Source organism: Nerophis ophidion, linkage group LG01, assembly GCF_033978795.1.
Source record: "Nerophis ophidion isolate RoL-2023_Sa linkage group LG01, RoL_Noph_v1.0, whole genome shotgun sequence".
Taxonomy (NCBI): Eukaryota; Metazoa; Chordata; class Actinopteri; order Syngnathiformes; family Syngnathidae; genus Nerophis; species Nerophis ophidion.
This window is the reverse complement of record NC_084611.1, coordinates 42,240,318-42,263,114: the sequence shown is the minus strand read 5'-3', so window position 1 is coordinate 42,263,114 and position 22,797 is coordinate 42,240,318. Positions and strand designations below refer to the sequence as shown.

At 37.4% G+C, this 22,797-nt stretch overlaps 1 protein-coding gene across 5 annotated transcripts in view; it reads right to left on the bottom strand.

The window, feature by feature from the left end:
* Positions 1–3,478: 3,478 nt before the first annotated feature.
* The window catches only part of LOC133554611 (zinc finger protein 135-like), a 42,717-nt gene continuing 23,398 nt past the window's right edge, over positions 3,479–22,797 (bottom strand). For 2 of the 5 annotated variants that reach the window (XM_061903569.1, XM_061903562.1), the window contains 2 exons: positions 11,819–12,409; positions 3,479–5,093 (listed from right to left, as the gene is read on the bottom strand). In XM_061903569.1, coding sequence (XP_061759553.1) covers positions 3,784–5,093; positions 11,819–12,409 — 1,901 coding nt within the window. In that variant the 3' untranslated portion in view covers positions 3,479–3,783. Of the gene's footprint in view, positions 5,094–10,141; positions 10,320–11,818; positions 12,410–22,797 lie in introns of all 5 variants that reach the window. The other 3 variants (XM_061903587.1, XM_061903593.1, XM_061903578.1) reach the window with 3 other exon arrangements.

Genomic DNA, 22,797 nt, shown 5'->3' with positions numbered 1-22,797 from the left:
GTTAAATAGCATATTTTATGAAAATAAACTCAGAAAATGTAAATACAAACATTTAAGCTTACTGCCACTGCCAGGGTATTTAAGTTATCCTGGTTGTTATGGAAAATAAATATAATCTACATACAAATCTCTGAGCCACAATCATAACATCTGAACAGGCAATTTCTGAGGTAACAGCAGAAATTTTTTTTTTTATCAGGGATCATATGTTTAAAAAAACTATATTATAGGTACTGGGCTGTTTTAGGGAATTTTTGATCAAATTATCCGTAGTAGCAATTTTAATAATGTTGTGTTTATTCTGCGTAGTGCACTTAAAATAATTATGACCATATCTAGGAATTGATATGATGGGAATTTTCCGATTGTTTGCTTGGTGCTTTGATAAACTGAACGCATTATATACACGGTACTATATTGTGATGTTATGAGCCAGGGAATAAAAGAACTACCCTACCCAGCATGCAACAGGAGTGACAAGCATGCGCGGTAGCCCGTTATAGGTTGTGTCGCCATGACGGCATCTTGTATGTTGTGATATGCACACTCTGAAAGCAAACATTAAGAACTCACCCAACACTCCTCATCTGCATTATTCATAAATAGACAGACAACACATATACTCCGCTGCTTCACAGGCCGCTGGATGTAGCCGGCAAAGTATTCCCATGCTAGCTAGCCGGTCTAGCAAGCACGCGTCATTCAGTCCAAAACGGACCGATCTATCCACATTCAGAATTGTCTGGCGGTCGTAAGTGATCCCGGAGTGACCACGCTGTAAGCCAGCCATGAAATTTGCAGAATTGTCCGGTATTTTTGCCAAATGTTCCATCTTTACCAAGAGCCCCTCGACCGCGAAGCCCATCCGGGCGACGCCATCTTGTTAAGAGAAGGCGTTAACAAAATAAAAGCATGTAAAAAACATACGCAAATGAGCGATAAAATAATTGTCGGCGTTAATAGATTGATGAGTTAACTCGTAATTAACGCATTAATTTGCCCACCCCTAGTATAAACGTATATTTATTTATATGTATGTAAGTATATACAGTATACATGTAAATATATGTGTATAAATGTATATAAATATATGTATGTATATATATATGCATGTGTATATATGTGTATTTAGGTATATGTATGTATGTATGTGTACATATGTATGTATATTTATATATGTGTATGTATGGATGAGTATGTATGTATGTATACATATGTATGTCTATATACGTATATATATTTATATATGTACATATAAATATAAATAAGTATGTATATATACGTATATATTTCTATATGTGTATGTATGTATATACGTATATATATATTTCCATACATATATAAATACATGTATATGTATATATACATACATATATAAATATATATACTTATACATATATATACATGTATGTATATATATTTACATACATATATAAATATGTGTATATGTATATACATACATATATACATATATATATATATATATATATATATATATATATATATATATATATATATATATATATATATATATATATATATATATATATATACACACAAACCCGGTTCCATATGAGTTGGAAAATTGTGTTAGATGTAAATATAAACGGAATACAATGATTTGCAAATCATTTTGAACCCATATTCAGTTGAATATGCTACAAAGACAACATATTTTATGTTCAAACTGATAAAAAAAAATATTTTTGCAAATAGTCATTAACTTTAGAATTTGATGCCAGCAACACGTGACAAAAAAAATTGGGAAAGGTGGCAATAAATACTGATAAAGTGGAGAAATGCTCATCAAACACTTATATGGAACATCCCAGAGGTGTGCAGGCTAATTGGGAACAGTTGGGTGCCATGATTGGGTATAATAACAGCTTCCATGAAATGCTAAGTAATTCACAAACAAGGATGGGGTGAGGGTCACCACCCTGTAAGCAAATTGTCGAATAGTATTACAACATTTCTCAACGAGCTATTGCAAGGAATTTAGGGATTTTACCATCTACGGTACGTAAAATCATCAAATAGTTCAGAGAATCTGGAGAAATCACTGCACGTAAGCAATGATATTACAGACTTTTTATCCCTCAGGCGGTACTGCACCAAAAGCCGACATCAGTGTGTAAAGGATATCACCACGTGGGCTCAGGAACACTTCATAAAACCACTGTCAGTAACTACAGTTGGTCCCTACATCTGTAAGTGCAAGTTAAAACTCTACTTAGCAAAGCCAAACCCATTTATCAACAATATCCTGAAACGCCGCCGGCTTCTCTGGGCCCGAACTCACCTAAGATGGACTGATGAAAAGTGGAAAAGTGTTCTGTGGTCTGATGAGTCCACGTTTCAAATTATATTTAGAAACTGCGGACGTGGTGTCCTCCGGAACAAAGAGGAAAATAACCATTCGGATTGTTATAGGCACAAAGTTCAAAAGCCAGCATCTGTGATGGTATGGGGGTGCATTAGTGCCCAAAGCATGGGTAACTTACACATCTGTGAAGGCACCATTAATGCTGAATGGTCCAAACAGGTTTTGGAGCAACATATGCTGTCATCCAAGCAACGTTATCATGGACGCCCCTCATTATTTCAGCAAGACAAGTGTTACAACAGAGTGGCTTTGTAAAAAAAAGAGTGCGGGTACTTTCCTGGCCCGCCTTCATTTCAGACCTGTCTCCCATCGAAAATGTGTGGCGCATTATGAAGCGTAAAATACGACAGCGGAGACCCCGGACTGTTGAACGACTGAAGCTCTACATAAAACAAGAATGGGAAAAAATTCCACTTTCAAAGCTTCAACAATTAGATTCCTCAGTTCCCAAATGTTTATTGAGTGTTGTTAAAAGAAAAGGTGATGTAACACAGTGGTGAACATGTCCTTTCCCAACTACTTTGGCACGTGTTGCAGCCATGAAATTCTAAGTTAATTATTATTTGCAAAAAAAAAAAAAAGTTTATGAGTTTGAACATCAAATATCTTGTCTTTGTAGTGCATTCAATTGAATATGGGTTGAAAAAGATTTGCAAATCATTGTATTCCGTTTATATTTACATTTAACACAATTTCCCAACTCATATGGAAACGGGGTTTGTATATATATGCAGGGTTAGGGTTACATGTCTTTTGACAAGTTTCACTGCAATAAGGGGCTTTTAGTAGCTTTTGGGGTCCCACTTTTTTGTAACCATTTTGGAAAGATAAATGTATCCATTATTCTGTTATATCTCACGTTCTATATTGTGTTTTGGTAAAAGGTTGTCAAAAACGTTAATTCATTTAAAAAATAATACAATACAAAACAAATGTTATAATGTTATATGCATATGTAAATTTCATCAGCTATAAACCATTCACTTTTTCTTTCTTTCATGATCTAAACTTTACGGCTACCCGCATTTTATTCAAAATTTTTATTGTAATATTTTCAACGTGTTCTATTTTTGGCCAAAATAAGAAAGAAAACAATATGAAAATGTCTTTATTTTTTTTTTAGTTTTAATGCCATGATTTTGATAGCCCGGCCGGCGTGTGCACAGATTTTCCTCCATGCAGCCCCTGAGCTAAAATGAGTTTGACACCCCTGCTCTAATCCAAAAGAAGGTGAGAAAAACACAAGCATTCATGTTGTCATTAATCTATGTGTTTTTCTTGCACACCAACTTAGGATGGAATGAGTTATCATAAACACAACACATTTCTTTTAATGCGACTTCTCACAACTGACATCGCAATTTTACAATTTTAGCACAAACTGGAGAGGAAGACCTTTACTTTTTACTGTGTGTCTGCATGTGTTCGGTCAAATGTGCCTGAAAAATATAATTTTTACCACAAACAGTGCAACTAAACGGTCTTTGTCCTGAATGTGTTTTCATGTGTCTGGTCATTGTGGGTTCCAAGAAAAATCTTTGATCGCAAACAGAACAACCGAAGGGTTTTCCTTCTATGTGTGAGCTCATGTGTGTGAGCATACTTCCCCTCTGACTAAATCTTTTACTGCAGACAGAGCAACTGTAGGGCTTTTCTCCCGTGTGTGTCCTCATGTGTCTTTTTACATCAACCTTTTCTAAGAATCGTTTATTGCAAACTGAACAACTAAAAGGTTTTTCTCCTTTGTGTGAGTTTATGTGTCTTGCCAAACTTGAATTGAAAGTGAATTTTTTCCCACAAACTGAACAACTAAAGGCTTTTTCTGCTGCATGTGTGCTCATGTGTGTTGCAATAGTTCCCTTCTGGGTGAATCTTTTTCCACATACAGAGCAACTGAAAGGTTTTTCTCCTGTGTGCGTTTGCACATGTCTTTCCATATTTTTCTTTTCTAAGAATCTTTTATTACAAACTGAACAACTAAAGGGTTTTACCCCTGTGTGTGTGTTCATGTGTCTTACCATACTTGACTTCAGAGTGAATTTTGCCCCACATACTGAACAACTAAATGTTTTTTCTCCTTTGTGTGTTTTCATGTGTCTTGTCAAAAGGCTCTTTTGAGTAAAGATTTTGGCACAAACTGAACACGTCACAGGTTCTTTCTTCTTCTTAGAGAGTTTTTTGTCAGTCTGAGTCCTATCAGCTTCATAGTCTGTATCGCTGCCTAAATGTTCTTCAACAAAGTCTTCAGCCTCACTATCTGATAGGGGAGCTAAGAGGTTATCAGTTTGAAGTTTGTCTTCATAGTCTTCAGTTTTCACAGTCAGTGGCAACTTGGTGGGATCAGCCTCTTCCGGCCCTCGAAGACATTTACTCTCTGAGTCCTGAGTGATCCGGAAGTCCTCCTCTTCCTTTTTAAAGCGGAGTGAATGCGGAATCTCATGCTTTAAAGTGAAGATCCCTTCTACCTGAGGGGAATATTCTTCTAGATGACCAGTCAGCTCTTGGGTTTTGTCTTCATAGTCTTCAGTCTTCACAGAGACAACAGTCAGTGGCAACGTGGTGGGATCAACCTCCTTCGGCCCTAGAAGACCCTGACCCCGAGTGACCCAGAGTTCTTCCTCTTCAATGTTGACGGAATGGATATTTTCCTGTTTTGAAGTACAGATTTCTTGCGGCTTTTCTTGATGGCCAGTCAGCTGCTGGATGTCTACAGGACACAAACACACTTTAACTCAGACGTGTTATTTGAGATATTTCTCCTGGAATTCCCTACACATTTTATTTAATTAACTATAAGTGTGCATAGTGTTTCATAGCCAACAATGTAGTGTCGGAATAACGGATCAATGTTTATGTGACTTGACTTAGACTGACACAAATAGAGCTAAATCATAGTAACTATATAAGCTATTCTTCTGTGAATCTTATTTTAGGATGTGACACACACATATATTTTATTGTGAAGGCAAAAAAGAGTTTGGAGAAACAATTTCAAGAGTTCTGCACAATCTCTATTTCTTCTTCATAAAAGAGCATTTAGGGCAGGAGTGTCCACAGTGCGGGCTGGGGGCCATTTGCGGCCCGCAGGTAATTTTTTAACGACCCTAAGCACATTTTAAAAATACGATTAAAAAAATAAAAAACAGAAAAAGTGGTATAAAAGAGCAAACTGGTGAAATGTGACAAAAAATGTTGCAATGTTTACTCTACTAACACAAATCTGCCATGCAGGGTGTTATTTTCTTTAAAAAAGAATAATTAATCAAAATAATGTCACATTAAATATTCCACTTTGAGACATTTTGGGGGGAAAATGTTGCATACTTTGTGTTTGCCATATAAAAAACAAAGTTGTTTTTTTCTAAAGAAGGGCCTAATAAGAACAAACAAAAAACAGACAACAACAAAAGTTATAATTGACAGATGGATCCGAAGTTGATCTCAAGACGATTGTGTTTAAAGTAAACAGTAAAAAAAAAATTGTTTTTTTATTTTTAATGAGTAGGACCCTTTTGGATCCCCAATAATTTTAGTAGGATTTTTTTTGTCATTGCTAAAAAAAAAATATAATACATTAAAATCAATGTTGTTATGTGTTGACATTTTTAAGGCTCCAATTATTATATAATCTCAAATATTCCACTTTAAAATGGCATTGGGAAAAACTATTGCATATTTTGTGTTTTTTCCCATAACATTACAGGGTTTTCTTTGACAAAAAGGGCATACAACTTCAATCTTTAAAAACGTTATATTGACAAATAGACCTAATGTTGATCTAGATATTTAAACCTTGAATAACAATAATACGAAATAATGACACATTTTAAATATTTTTTTGACCAAAATATTGTGGGGTCCCTGGGACCAAGCCTGAGTGAGTGGAGGCCTAAATGTATATTTTTACACATATATTGTATTGGTGTTTGAAATAAAAAAAATATCCAAATGGCCCCTGCTTGCGTTGATTTTTCAGTGTGCGGCCCTCAGTGGAAAAAGTTTGGACACCCCTGATTCAGGGTTATTGACATAGGAGGTTTTTGGGATGACAGTCATTGTTTCTTCAGGCAAAACTGATAAAAGTTTGCAAGTAAAATATTAAACAGTAAAGATCATGTTCAAAGCAAAAAAATATAAACCGCTAGAAAATATTCAGGATAAATATGATTTATGTGGATTGTTTGTTATTTTATTCATGTACAAAACACTTTTGTGTCTTGGTTTATGCTGTAAAACTCTGGAATGGACTGAGCGATCAAGTATTATTTCTTCTTTTTTTACTGTTTGTTTTATTAGGTGTTGAAATTAACATTACATGGAAGCAGACAAACGATTATTCATGTAAAATTATAGGATGGCGGGACATGTAAGTTTTGACTTTTTCTCACTCCTTTTATTAACATTAAAATGAATAAATAAAACGAAAATGTTAGTAATTTCCTGTTGTCCCAGCAATATTCACTGACATCAAGATACAGTATGTTGTTGCTATGGAATTTGCAGCTACAAGAGATTTATTAATCTACACATCCATCTATTTTCTACCGCTTGTCCTTTTCGGGGTCACAGGGGTGGCTGGAGCCTATCCCTATTATTAATATTTAGCAACATTTTCCTGATAATCCTTTAAATAAACACGCTACAACAACAAAACCATTCCATTTGGACCAGTCCTAATGACATATGTTGAAGAGGTTCATTCAGCCTACTGACGTGTATTTATAAATGGTGGATTTATATAGGCTAGTAAGGTAAAGTGTTGTACCTGACAAGTTTCGGCTACCTTGCTTCTGCAGCCTTCTGATACCTCCAGACACCTCTGATGAAGGCTGCAGAAGCAAGGTAGCTGAAGCTTGTCAGGTACAACACTTGACCTTACTAGCCTATAGAAATTAACCATTTATAAATAAAGCCCTAAAGACAATTTATCGTATGCAAGTGTATGGAGACTAAAAAAAGTAAATCAATCATAAACAGACTTTTATATTTTATTATAAGTTCATACAGACATTGACAAAGTGGTCACTGCAAACTCCATCATGTTGTTGACTTGGCTCCCCTCGACAAGAGTGACAGGCTGAACACAGCAGCAACACTGCACTCCCCCCAATTCCCCCCGCCACCCATTTTTAATGAACTATTCATCTACTCTGTAATGAATTTTTACAAAAGTTCCTATTGGAAGCATGTAGTGCATGTAGGCAAACTTTATACTGTTTTCAGTTGACTTCTTTCTATTAATATGCTTGTTTTCCAAATATGTGCTTGAGTCTAGGCGACAACTTGACATGGCTTCTGCTGCACCAACACTAGCAATTTAGCTTCTGCATTCGTTTGTTATTCAATTGTTACAGCACTGCTACAATCTGCACCGGACTGAAGTAGAAAGAGTCAATAAAGGTTATAATAACACCAGCCAGGGATGTTGAACAATTTCTAAACGGCAGACTGTTTTCCGTGGAAAAATGGAAAAGCTGCTGATGTTGTGTTTGACTGAGAAGCGGCTTACCAAGAAATACCACAGAAGTCCTGTCTCCAAGTAAATGTTGGATGTTACTGTTGTGACACTGAAAAAAATGACTGTAGATGCCGGTACATCAGGGGTCACCAACGCGGTGCCCGCGGGCACCAGGTCACCCGTAAGGACCAGATGAGTCGCCCGCTGGCCTGTTCTAAAAATAGCTCAAATAGCAGCACTTTCCCGTGAGCTGCCTCTATTTTTTAAATTTTATTTACTAGCAAGTGTGTTTCGCTTAGCTCGACATTTTTAATTCTAAGACAGACATAACTCAAATAGAATTTGAAAATCCAAGAAAATATTTTAAAGACTTGGTCGTCACTTGTTTGAATAAATTCATTTAGTTTTTTACTTTGCTTCTTATAACTTTCAGAAAGAAAATTTTAGAGAAAAAATACAACCTTAATAATGATTTTAGGAATCTGAGTGTGAATGTTGTCTATCTGTGTTGGCCCTGCGATGAGGTGGCGACTTGTCCAGGGTGTACCCCGCCTTCCGCCCGATTGTAGCTGAGATAGGCGCCAGCGCCCCCCGCGACCCCAAAAGGGAATAAGCGGTAGAAAATGGATGGATGGATAAACACATATACAGTTTTACCTTTTCAATTCCTTCCTCTTCTTTCCTGACAATTTAAATCAATGTTCAAGTAAATTTATGTTTGTTATTGTAAAGAATAACAAATCGATTTTATTTTAATTCTTCATTTTAGCTTCTGTTTTTTTCGACGAAGAATATTTGTGAAATATTTCTTCAAACTTATTATGATTAAAATAAAAATAAAAAAAATTCTGGCAAATCTAGAAAATCTGTAGTATCAAATTTAAATCTTTTTCAAAGTATTTTAAATTAATTTTTAATTTTTTGTCCTGGAAAATTTAGAAAAAATAATGATTTGTCTCTGTTAGAAATATAGCTTGGTCCAATTTTTTTTATATTCTAAAAGTACAGATTGGATTTTAACCTATTTAAAAGATGTCATCAAATATATATATTTATTGTGAGAAATCATTAAGATGATAAGTGTTTCCACAAAGATAAATATCATAAATTATTAATAATAACAGAGTTTAAGGTAAATTTAGCAAATTGGCTATTTCTGGCAATTGATTTAAGTGTGTATCAAACTGGTAGCCCTTCACATTAATCAGTACCCAAGAAGTAGCTCTTAGTTTCAAAAAGGTTGGTGACCCCTGCTGTACAGTGAAGCAACTTCTGTAATTGCCTGTAGAAATTTTTATTATGTTGTTTTTGATAAGTTTAAATGTCTTTATCAATTCAAGTATATTCTACCGCTTGTCAGGGTACACCCTGGACAAGATGCCAACTTATCGAAAGCATGTTAAAATTGTGGTGCACGAAACTTGATTTAATTTCCACTCATTTCATATTTAATGTTACGAAACATGTCAAAGCGCCACTGTGAAGTTTAAAAATGTTATAGCGTGATGTTATAATTCAGATGTTATAGGACATATTTTGTCCCATAGAACAACACAATATCATTGTTTTCATGATAGTATGTTTGCATCACAGGGCAGTTCCTGTTAATATATTAGCACAACTAGAGAGTATTAGCATAAATAATAATGTAATTAAAACCATGCATGCATGCACAACATTTTTATAAGTATTTTTCAAAGCACAATGCCATAATCATCGATGTACACTTCTTTATACAATAAAAAAAAGGTGTGGAAAACATCACCATTCATGTTGCGATCAACTTATTAAAAGTTGTTTAAAGGCCTACTGAAATTAGATTTTCTTATTTAAACTGGGATAGCAGGTCCATTCTATGTGTCATACTTGATCATTTCGCAATATTGCCATATTTTTGCTGAAAGGACTTAGTAGAGAACATCGACGATAAAGTTTGCAACTTTTGGTCGCTAATAAAAAAAGCTTTGCCTGTACAGGAAGTAGCAGACGATGTGCGCGTGACGTCACGGGTTGTGGAGCTACTCACATCTGAACATTGTTTACAATCATGGCCACCAGCAGCGAGAGCGATTCGGACCGAGAAAGCGACAATTTCCCCATTAATTTGAGCGAGGATGAAAGATTCGTGGATGAGGAAAGTGAAAGTGAAGGACAAGGAAAAATAATTTAAAAAAATAAAAGACGAGGGCAGTGGGAGCGATTCAGATGTTATCAGACACATTTACTAGGATAATTCTGAAAAATACTTTATCTGCTTATTGTGTTACTAGTGTTTTAGTGAGATTATAGGGTCGTACCTGTACAACCTGAAGGTCGGCCCCGCACCTTTCTTCAGCACCAGTCGACAGGTGGTGGCGATGCCCATCTCTGCCCTTCGCAAGGGACCCTCTTCGAAACTTGATCTTTCGAAATGATCGCTGCATAATACACTGTACTTTGTGTATTGTCCAATCCAACCGTGTTCGCTTGACATCTCTGTTCCATAGAAGACAGTTCTTGACTGTCATCTTTCGGGAATGTAAACAATGAAACACCGGCTGTGTTTGTGTTGCCATAGGCGGCCGCAATACACCGCTTCCCACCTACAGCTTTCTTCTTTGACGTTTCCATTATTCATTGAACAAATTGCAAAAGATTCAGCAACACAGATGTCGATAATACTGTGGAAATATGCAATGAAAACAGACTGCTTATAGCTGGGAATGGTGCTGGAACAACATGTCCTCTACAATGCCTGACATCACGCGTACGCGTCATCATACCGCAACGTTTTAGCATGATTCTTCCGCGCGAAATTTAAAATTGCAATTTAGTTAACTAGACCGGACGTATTGGCATGTGTTGCAATGTTAAAATGTCATCATTGATATATAAAGTATCAGACTGCGTGGTCGGTAGTCGTGGGTTTCAGTCGGCCTTTGAGACTATTGTGTGTCCCAGTAAGTAACGTTAAAGGCAAACTGAACAACCAAAGGGTTTTTCACCTGCGTGCGGTCAATTTACCTTTTGAGTGAATCTTTTATGCAGACTGAGCAACTATAGGGTTTTCCTCCCTGCATGCCTGGTCATGTGTTTTACCATGTTTCCCCTTTGAGTGAATTTTTTACCGCAGACTGAGCAACTGTAGGGTTTTTCGCCTGCGTGCGTGGTCATATGTGTGACCATATTTCCCTTTTGAGTGAATCTCTTTCCGCAGACTGAGCAATTAAAGGGTTTTTCTCCAGTATGCGTTCGTGCGTGGCTCACCATAGCTTTCTTTTCTAAGAAACTTTTACCACAGACAGAACAGCTAAAGGCCTTTGCTCCCGTGTGCGTGTTCATGTGTCTTACCAACCTTGACTTTGGAGCAAAACTTTTCCCACAAACTGAACACATAAAGGGTTTATCGCCCGTGTGAGTGCTCATGTGTATTACCATAGTTCCCTTCAGAGTGAATCTTCTGCCGCAGACAGCGCAACTAAATGGTTTTTCCCCTGTGTGCGTTCTCTCATGTCTTACCTTATCTTTCTTTTCTAAAAATCTTTTACTACAAATCGAACAACTAAAAGGTTTTTCTCCTGTGTGTGTGTGCATGTGTCGCACCATACCTCTCTTTTCTAAGAATCTTTTACTGCAAACCGAACAACTATAACGTTTTTCTCCAGTGTGCCTGTTCATGTGTCTTGCCATGGTGGACTTCTGAGTGAATCTTTCTCCACAAACCGAACAAATAAAGGGTTTTTCTTCTGTGTGTGTTCTCATGTGTAGCACCATATCTGCCTTTCTATATAGTTTACCGCAAACTGAACAACTAAAAGGTTTTTCTCCTTTGTGCGTGTTCATGTGCCTTACCATATTTGCCTTCTGAGTGTCTTTTTTACCGCAAACAGAACAACTAAACGGTTTTTCGCCTGTATGTGTTCTCATGTGTCGAGTCAAATGGCCTTTTTGAGTAAAATGTTTGGCACAAACTGAGCAGGTAAAACATTTTTTACCTGTCTTCATTTTCGAGCTTTTAGAGTGTTTGTTGTCAGTGTGAGTCCTCATATCACCTTCACAGTCTGTATCGCTGCTTGAAGGTTCTTTAACAGAGTCTTCAGCCTCACTATTTGATAGTGGAGATAAGAAGTTGTCTGCTTCTAGTTGGTCTCCATGGTCTTCGGTCTTCACAGAGACAACAGTCACTTGCAACTTGGTGGGATCAGCTGGCCCGGGCCCGGAAAAAAATTCTCCCTCTGGAGTGATACAGAGTTCCTCCTCTTCCTTTTTGACGTGGAAGAAATGCAGATTCTCCTGTTTTAAAGTGGAGATCTCTTGCGGCTGAGAGCAATGTTCGTCTTGATGACCAATCAGCTGGTGGTCTTCTGGTTTGTCTTCATGGTCTTCAGTCTTCACAGAGACAACAGTCAGCAGCAACTTGGCGGGATCCGCCTCCGTCGGCCCTTTACGACACTCGTCCTGAGTAATCCGCAATTCTTCCTCTTCCTCCTTAACATGGAGGAAATGGATATTCTCCTCCTTCAAAGTGGAAATCCATTGTGGTTGAGGTGAATGTTCTTCTTGATGACCAATCAGCTGCTGGACGTCTGCAGGGCACAAACACACTTTAGGTCAGACATGAGACTTACGATGTTTCTCCTGGAATTCATTACACATTTTAATTTTATGTACTGGTGTTTAATGGCCAATATTTTAATGTCAGAATGATGGATCAATGTTTACACTCGGGACAAGTAAATCTAGACTCACAGTAAATACAAAAAGATCTGTTTCTATGGATTTTACAACCCTAACCTGTTATTTTCAGAAAATGTGTGATTTTCAAGGGGAAATGCACTTTTATTGGAATTGTACCTATTGTTCACAATCATTATGAAAGACATGAGACATTTTTTTTTTTTTTACATTCCAACTTGTAAATAAATTTAAATTTACCGTATTTCCTTGAATTGCCGCCGGGGCGCTAATTAATTTAAAACCTCTTCTCACTCCTGCGCTTACCAAAGGCATGCGTTAAATATAAGCATGCACTAATTATTTTAAAACCTCTTCTCACTCTGGCACTTACCAAAGGCATCCAGTAAAAATTAAAGGATACCATCATGAAAAGCACATTTAATTAAAAAAATGCTATTATGGTCTTAGCTTTACTTATAAATGAAGTCCATGCCAGCTCCTTCTGATCAAAAGCATCGATAACTTGTTTATAGAAGTCTTCCTTATCTTTCTTCAGTTTTAAAAGTCTCTCTGTCTACATGGAGATCTTCCTTCATTACCTCCTGCTTCGAATGAAAGTCCAGTTTAGAAAACTGCTATCAGACCGCTGCTATTAGTTAGCTCGGCTCCTCAAGTGCGGGCGACGACAGAATTAGACTCCCCCTCTCGTTCTGTCAAATTACCGGTATTGAAATCAGCCTCCTCCATTTTGAAAATGATGACAAGGGAAGTGTCACTCGAGACGTCACGAGTTTGACCCGGCGGTAATACTAAGCATGCGCTAATTTTTTTGCGAAGCGAGTTTGACCCGGCAGTAATTCAAGGCAGGCGCATACTATATGCCCTGCGGCAATTGAAGGAAATACGGTAAGTCTGCCAACAGGGGAGCAAATGGGAGGTCCTCTGTTCCGCTCACAAATTCCCATAAAAAACCATCCAAATACAACGATCCATTTACATTTTGTGACTTAAAAATTAACCAAGTATTGGTGATTGCTGTTATAAGCGGTAACGTAGATGAAGTATTTATAGCGGCGCAGTGGTTACGAGGTTGCGTGCCTTTTTCGACATGATCGACTGGTTAGCGATTTCCTCTCTTCCTCGCTCCCTGGAGGTTTATTCTAGATCAGTGGTTCGCAAATGGGGGTACACGTACCCCTGGGGGTACTTGAAGTTATGCCAAGGGGTATGTGAGAATTTTTTTTTAATATTCTAAAAATAGCAACAATTCAAAAATCCTTTATAAATATATTTATTGAATAATACTTCAACAAAATATGAATGTAAGTTCATAAACTGTGAAAAGAAATGCAACAATGCAATATTCAGTGTTGACAGCTTGATGTTTTGTGGACATTTTCTATAAATATTGATGTTAAAGATTTCCTTTTTTGTGAAGAAATGTTGAGAATGAAGTTCATGAATCCAGATGGATATATATTACAATCCCCAAAGAGGGCACTGTAAGTTGATGATTACTTCTATGTGTAGAAATATTTATTCATAATTGGATCACTTGTTTATTTTTCAACAAGTTTTTTGTTATTTTTATATATTTTTTTCCAAATAGTTCAAGAAAGACCACTACAAATGAGCAATATTTTGCACTGTCATACAATTTAATAAATCAGAAACTGATGACATAGTGCTGTATTTTTCTTCACTGTCTCTTTTCCCAACCAAAAATGTTTTCGTCGGATTAGGGGGGTTCTTGAATTAAAAAAATGTTCACAGGGGGTACATCACTGAAAAAAGGTTGAGAACCACTGTTCTAGATCCTAAATAACGCCTCTCACTTTGATAGAAAAATGAAAAGGACGTACTATGACAAATTGGTACACTTTGACAGCCTATTTATTGGGAATGGCGTGGTGCAGTTGGGAGAGTGGCCCTGCCAGCAACTTGATCCCCACCTTCTACCAACCTCGTCATGTCGGTTGTGTCCTTGAGCAAGACACTTCAGCCTAGCTCCTGATGGGTCGTGGTTAGGGCCTTGCATGGCGGCTCCTGCCATCAGTGTGTGAATGTGTGTGTGAATGTGGAAATAGTGTCAAAGTGCTTTGAGTACCTTGAAGGTAGAAACGCGCTATACAAGTAGAACCCATTTACCATTTATTTAGATGCGGAAGACACGAGAATATTCCAAGATTTTGGTGACAATTCATTAATTGATACTGTCATTGTGATGAGAATTCTTTTTTCATGTGTTAAAATCACAACTTTTACTGAAATTTTATTTTGGTTCTATAGACCAGTGGTTTTCAACCTTTTTTCAGTGATGTACCCCCTGTGAACATTTTATTTTTAATCTAAGTACCCCCTAATCAGAGCGAAGCATTTTTGGTTGAAAAAAAGAGATAAAGTGAAATACAGCACTTTGTCATCAGTTTCTGATTTACTTAATTGTATAACAGTGCAAAAATATTGCTCATTTGTAGTGGTCTTTCTTGAACTATTTGGAAAAAAATATATAAAAATAACTAAAAACTTGTTGAAAAATAAACAAGTAATTCAATTATAAATAAAGATTTCTACACATAGACGTAATCGTCAACTTAAAGTGCCCTCTTTGGGGATTGTAATAGAGATCCATCTGGATTCATGAACTTCTTTCTAAACTTTTCTTCACAAAAAAAGAAATCTTTAACATCAATATTTATGGAACATGTCCACAAAAAATCCAGCTGTCAACACAATGTTGCATTGTTGCATTTCTTTTCACAGTTTATGAACTTGCATTCACATTTTGTTGAGGTATTATTTAATAAATATATTTATAAAGGATTTTTGAGTTGTTGCTGTTTTTAGAATATTTTTTTAAAAATCTCACGTACCCCTTGGCATACTTTCAAGTACCCCCAGGGGTACACGTACCCCCATTTGTGAACCACTGCTATAGACCATTGAGACACCATTTTGTTCTTATTTGAATTTTAGTCATTTATTTTGGTGCTATATATGTTGCTACAAAAATCTGTTTGATTTGAATATCATATCTCAGGCCACGGGTAGCACTGTGACACAGGAGTTAATGCATGTGCCTCACAATACGAAGGTCCTGAGTAGTCCTGAGTTCAATCCTGGACTCGGGATCTTTCTGTGTGACTGCATGGGTTCCCTCCGGGTACTCCGGCTTCTTCCCACCTCCAAAGACATGCACCTGGGGATAGGTTGATTGGCAACACTAAATGGTCCCTAGTGTGTGAATGTGACTGTGAATGTTGTCTGTCTGTCTGTGTTGGCCCTGCGATGAGGTTGCGACTTGTCCAGGGTGTACAGCGCCTTCCGCCCAAATGCAGCTGAGATAGCCCCCCCCCAAAAAGGCACAAGCGGTAGAAAATGGATGTATAGATGGACGGATGTCAGGCCACTTTGTGATTTGGAATTGTATTTGTTTACCTCTGTTTATTACGAACCCCGTTTCCATAGGAGTTGGGAAATTGTGTTAAATGTAAATATAAACGGAATACAATGATTTGCAAATCATTTTCAACCCATATTCAATTGAATGCACTACAAAGACAATATATTTGATGTTCAAGCTCATAAACTTTATTTTTTTCTTGCAAATAACTTAGAATTTCATGGCTGCAACACGTGACAAAGTAGTTGGGAAAGGGCATGTTCACCACTGTGTTACATCACCTTTTCTTTTAACAACACTCAATAAATGTTTGAGAACTGAGGGAACTAATTGTTGAAGCTTTGAAAGTGGAATTCTTTCCCATTCTTGTTTTATGTAGAGCTTCAGTTGTTCAACAGTCCGGGGTCTCAGCTGTCGTATTTTACGCTTCATAATGCGCGACACATTTTCGATGGGAGACAGGTCTGGACTGCAGGCGGGCCAGGAAAGTACCCGCACTCTTTTTTCACGAAGCCACGCTGTTGTAACACGTGCTGAATGTGGCTTGGCATTGTCTTGCTGAAATAAGCAGGGGCGTCCATGAAAAAGATGGCGCGTAGATGGCAACATATGTTGTTCCAAAACCTGTATGTACCTTTCAGCATTAATGGTGCCTTCACAGATGTGTAAGTTAGCCATGCCTTGGGCACTAATGCACCCCCATACCATCACAGATGCTGGCTTTTCAACTTTGAGTTGACAACAGTCTGGATGGTTCGCTTCCCCTTTGGTCCGGATGACAGGATGTCAAATATTTCCAAAAACACTTTGAAATGTGGACTCGTCAGACCGCAGAACACTTTTCCACTTTGCATCAGTCCATCTTAGATGATCTCGGGCCCAGAGAAGATGGCGGCATTTCTGGATGTTGTTGATAAATGGCTTTCGCTTTGCTTAGGTGAGCAATAACTTGCACTTACAGATGTAGCGACTAACTGTATTTAGTGACAGTGGTTTTCTGAAGTGTTCCTGAGCCCATGGGATGATATCCTTTAGAGATTGATGTCGGTTTTTGATACAGTGCCGTCGAAGGGATCGAAGGTCACGGTCATTCAATGTTGGTTTCCGGCCGTGCCGCTTACGTGGAGTGATTTCTCCAGATTCTCTGAACCTTTTGATGATATTATGGACCGTAGATGTTGAAATCCCCAAATTTCTTGCAATTGCACTTTGAGAAACGTTGTTTTTAAACTGTTTGACCATTTGCTCACGCAGTTGTGGACAAAGGGGTGTACCTCGCCCCATCCTTTCTTGTGAAAGACTAAGCATTTTTTGGGAAGATGTTTTTATACCTAATCATGGCACCCACCTCTTCCCAATTAGCCTGCACACCTGTGGGATGTTCCAAATAAGTGTTTGATGAGCATTCCTCAACTTTACAAGTATTTATTTATTCCCTACTTCTTTGTCATGTGTTGCTGGCATCAATTTTTAAAGTTAATGATTATTTGCAAAAAAAAAAGGTTTATCAGTTTGAACATCAAATATGTTGTCTTTGTAGCATATTCAACTGAATATGGGTTGAAAATGATTTACAAATCATTGTATTCCGTTTATATTTATATTCAACAGAATTTCCCAACTCATATGGAAACGGGGTTTAACACTCAATACAATTTAAGAAGAATTGAACAATATAAGAAAGAAATACATTTTTAACTGGGAAGTCCAGAGCCATTGAATTCCACAGGGACCCACTCAACTCACCACCTGTGATTCCCGGTGACTCACTACATAGAAAACCTAACCAAATCACTGGTGAAGCTGTTCATGGTGTGTTTGACGGTGAAGCAACTGGTGGAAGATACAGTAGAAGTTTGCTATCCAAGGTAAATGCTGTAAATTAATTATTATTACATTACTTCATTAAACTGCTGTAGCTGGTTGTTGCACATGTACTGGGAGTACTATTACTGGGTGGCAATCACGTGACATTCTAGAGAGTGTCGCCACTTTTTGTTTTTTAGATGGAGCACAACATTTCACTATAGTTACAGAACAAGATTGGATTGGAGTGATCTGACCGAAATAACGGAGGTAGTAGAGATGCGCGGTTTGCGGTCTCATCCGCGAAGTCCGCGGGTAAACCGCGGGTCGGGCGGTTGACATGACGAATAAATAGATTTTAATTAGATTCCGGCGGGTGGCGGTTGAACCATCCAGAATATTTGATATACATGGTTCTGGGATCGGTATCCTTTGCCATTCAAAGAGTCATTTAAGACCCGTGTCATGAAGCAAAGAAGTTAATAGGAGACGCTATTATTCTCTTGGATGACTGTCGGCAGACACCCAGATATTAAGTATTAGTGCGTGCTATGAAGTCATTGGCTGTGTCGCCTTCTACATCATGCACGATCTGTTTATCAATCCAGCATCATGTTGTGTGTGGCTTCGGCGGCAACACGCACATGACTGCAAGGCATACTGGGTGACACAGAGTACACTAATGGTTGTGATATAAACAATTTTAACACTCTTAGTAATATGCACCACGCTTTGAAGCCACACCAATTAAGAACGACAAACACATTTCGGGAAAACATCCTCACAGTAACATAACATAAACGCAACACAATAAATACCCATAGTCCTTTATATTCATGACACTTCCTGACTATATTATACACCCCCCCCCCCGTGCGTCAGTAAGGTGGGCGGGGTTGGGGGCGCGAGGGTGTAAAATATATTCAGGTTGTGTCATGAATACTAAGGATTATGGGTATTAATTGTGTTGCGTTTATGTTGTGTTACTGTGAGGATGTTCTCCCGAAATGTGTTTGTCAATCTTTTTGGGTGTGGCTTCACAGCGTGGCGCATATTAGTAAGTGTTAAAGTTGTTTATATCACAACCATCAGTGTACTCTGTATCACCCAGTATGCCTTTCAATCTTATATGTATGATTGCGGAAGCTACACACAACATGTTGCTGGACGAACAATCGGTTTGTACATGTTGTTGAAGGTGTCAAAGGCAATGGTATCACAGCATAACTATATTATTGTCATCAGGATGAACGCTATTTAGTAGTCGCGAGAACGTTAGCGGCTCCAATTGACTTGATTACTCTGTGAAACAGGTTTAAATAGCTCGGTGAGTGGTAAAGGTGGCCAACCTCTGATGTAATTCAGCGGGCGGTTGGCGGGCGGGTACGGTCCTGATAAAATGTTGATTCGGGTGGATGACGGTTATGGTGATGCGAATAATATAATTTCCTATCCGCGCATCTCTAGGAGGTAGACATATCAAACTATATGGTCGCACAAACGTCTTTCTACACCAGGAAGGAATTCAAGAATCACTAAAGTATAAAGGCCCACAACTTCTTCACCAGCTGTGGGGGTTTATGATATGGGCGTGAGAGTTTTTAAGGTCAATCATGTGCTCCATTTCTACTGGACACCAAATCTGATTTGTTTGCCCTCAAGTGACACAGATCGGATTTTATTTTGCCAGTCCAAACGCTCCAAAGTGATGCCAATCTGATATCTGCAAATCAGTTTTGGGCTAGATTTGGATATCTATCTCAGTAAACAACATTTGGAGTACAATCACGTTCGTTTTTTGCAATAATCTTCCTCTTCCTCCTGCATTTTTTTCCATTATTTTTCTACTTCCTCTATAGCAGTGGTTTTCAAATGGGGGTACGCATACCCCTGGGGGTACTTGAAGGTATGCCAAGGGGTACGTGAGATTTTTTTTTAAATACCGTATTTCCTTGAATTGCCGCCAGGCATATAGTATGTGCCTGCCTTGAATTACTGCCGGGTCAAACTCGCTTCGCAAAATAATTAGCGAATGCTTAGTATTACCGCCTGGTCAAACTCGTGACGTCACAAGTGACACTTCCCCTGTCATCATTTTCAAAATGGAGGAGGCTGATTTCAATACCGGTAATTTGAAATCGCATAAAGGGAAGAAGATTAGGAGCTATTCAGTAGAATTTAAGGTACAACCTGACATCACACTCAAAATTTTACTGCATGCCTTTGGTAAGTGTCGGAGTGAGAAGAGGTTTTAAAATAATTAGCGCATGCTTACTTTTACCGCATGCCTTTGGTAAGCGCAGTAGTGAGAAGAGGTTTTAAATTAATTAGCGCCCTGGCGGCAATTTAAGGATATACGGTATTTTAAAAATAGCAACAATTCAAAACTCCTTTATAAATATATTTATTGAATAATACTTCAACAAAATATCAATGTAAGTTCATAAACTGTAAAAAGAAATGCAACAATGCAATATTCAGTGTTGACAGATAGATTTTTTTGTGGACATGTTACATAAATAATGATGTTAAAGATTTCTTTTTTTGGGAAAAAATGTTTAGAATTAAGTTCATGAATCCAGATGGATATATATTACAATCCCCAAAGAGGGCACTGTAAGTTGATGATTACTTCTATGTGTAGAAATTTTTATTTATAATTGAATCACTTGTTTATTTTTCAACAAATGTTTTGTTATTTTTATTTATTTTTTTCCAAATAATTCAAGAAAGACCACAACAAATGAGCAATGTTTTGCACTGTTATACAATTTATTAAATCAGAAACTGATGACATAGTGCTGTAGTTTACTTCTTTGTCTCTTTTTTTCCAACCAAAAATGCTTTGCTCTGATTAGGGGGTACTTGGATTAAAAAAAAAGTTCACAGGGGGTACGTCACTGAAAAAAGGTTGAGAACCACTGGCCTATACAACAGCCCGGGCAGAAACCCACAAACACGCTGATCTATGGCGTCCATGTTGTCTCGTGTAGTAGCGACTTCCTTGTTCATTTACGGAAGTCCGGTCAACTTCTTTTGTTTTTTATCGAACTGCGCATTCAAGTGACGTCGAGGCCACATTGGGTTCACCTTGGGGCCTGTGTGAGTTTATCTTGTAGTCTGTTAAAGATCACATTTTACTTGTAAACTTAAGTCAGTGAGAAAAAAATCTGATTTCGAAAAATGTACATTTGTACTTTGGTCTGCAGTGTAAACATGGTCTAAGATTCATATTTTCCTATGTATTATGAAAGTTATTATTGTTTAAACATACTACAACAATCTTTGGTAGGACTTTTAATTTTTCTTATTTTATTAGACTGCTCTTCTTGTATTTTGACTTCTTCAGACTTTTGTTTGACTTAAAACATAATAATAATACATTTTTACTTATAAAGCATCTTTCTGGGCACTCAAGGACACCGTATAAAATCAAAAACAATAAAATCAATTAGATAAAAACAACAACAACAACAAAGATCGATAAGATTTACAATGAATACGCAGTCAGGAATAGGTGAGATTTGATGAGGATTTGGTTCGATAAGAAGATTCGCTACTGGCATCGATATCGATAATTTCTTAACGAACATCATCCCTCGTCCTAGTAATAAAGAATTCGATTGTTGGTCCAATCCAACGTATTTTCTTTCTCAATTTTCATACTAGAAACTCAAAGCTTAGTTGTTGGAGTGCAGGAAAGACAAGTGGTTTATTCGACACGGATGACCACATTATAGTGTCTTTGGTGCTATTTATTTGTTAGCATCAACAAAATATACTTAACATTATTAATAAACTAGAAAAATCTCTTGTAGGCTCAACAGCATACATCAGGGGTCTCAAACTCAATTTACCTGGGGGCCAATGGATGTAGAAACTGGGTGAGGCTGGGCCGTAAGCAAAGATTTCTTCACAAAAATGTTCTTTAGGAGTGTAAAAATCCACTCCATCCCACTTCAAATATTTTTTTCATGATCGCTTTTATATTGGCCTCTAAACCTTTCAAAATGAAACAATCTAATAAAAAGTAGCCTCATGGAGCTTAGACCATCGCCTGAAACCCGAAAGTGCCAGGATGTACCTCAAGACCATGTGATTGCAACCCACCTCTAGGCACCTAAACAAGTTTTGGTAACAAATAAATACAAACAAGGAAAAAATACAATATTTTTGATTATTTTTTGAATATGCCATTTTTTATTTTTTTTTTTACACTTGTATTGTTTTTGTGTTTCAAAAGGTTTTTATGATCAACTTTTTTTTCACATTCGCTTTTTTAACGGTTTCTAAATAATGGCAGTGTTTTGGCAGGGGAACCCGTAAGCAGTTTTACTCGACTTTATCTTGCAGATAAAACACCGTAAAAGAAGATGGGAGGACCCAAGGCTTTTAAATCACATTTAAAGGCCTACTGAAACCCACTACTACCGACCACGCAGTCTGATAGTTTATATATCAATGATGAAATCTTAACATTGCAACACATGCCAATAAGGCCAGTTTAGTTTACTAAATTACAATTTTAAATTTCCCGCGGAGTTTCTTGTTGAAAACGTCGCGGAATGACGATTTTTTTTTTTTTTTTTTTTTTTTTGTGCTTCACACTAACTTTCCACATCCACGAATCTTTCATCCTCGCTCAAATTAATGGGGAAATCGTTGCTTTCTCGGTCCGAATTGCACTTGCTGCTGGTGGCAATGATTATAAACAATGTGAGGATGTGAGGAGCCCTATAACCCGTGACGTCGTGCGCACATCGTCTGCTACTTCCGGTACGGGCAAGGCTTTTTTATTAGCGACCAAAAGTTGCGAACTTTATCGTTGATGTTCTCTACTAAATCCTTTCCGCAAAAATAGTGTAATATCGCGAAATTATAAAGTATGACACATAGAATGGACCTGCTATCCCCGTTTATATAAGAAAATCTAATTTCAGTAGGCCTTTAAAGGTTATATGATATATTTTTGTTACAGATAGATGGATGGATAGATAGATAGATAGATAGATAGATAGATAGATGGATAGATGGATAGATGGATAGATGGATAGATGGATAGATGGATAGATGGATGGATGGATGGAT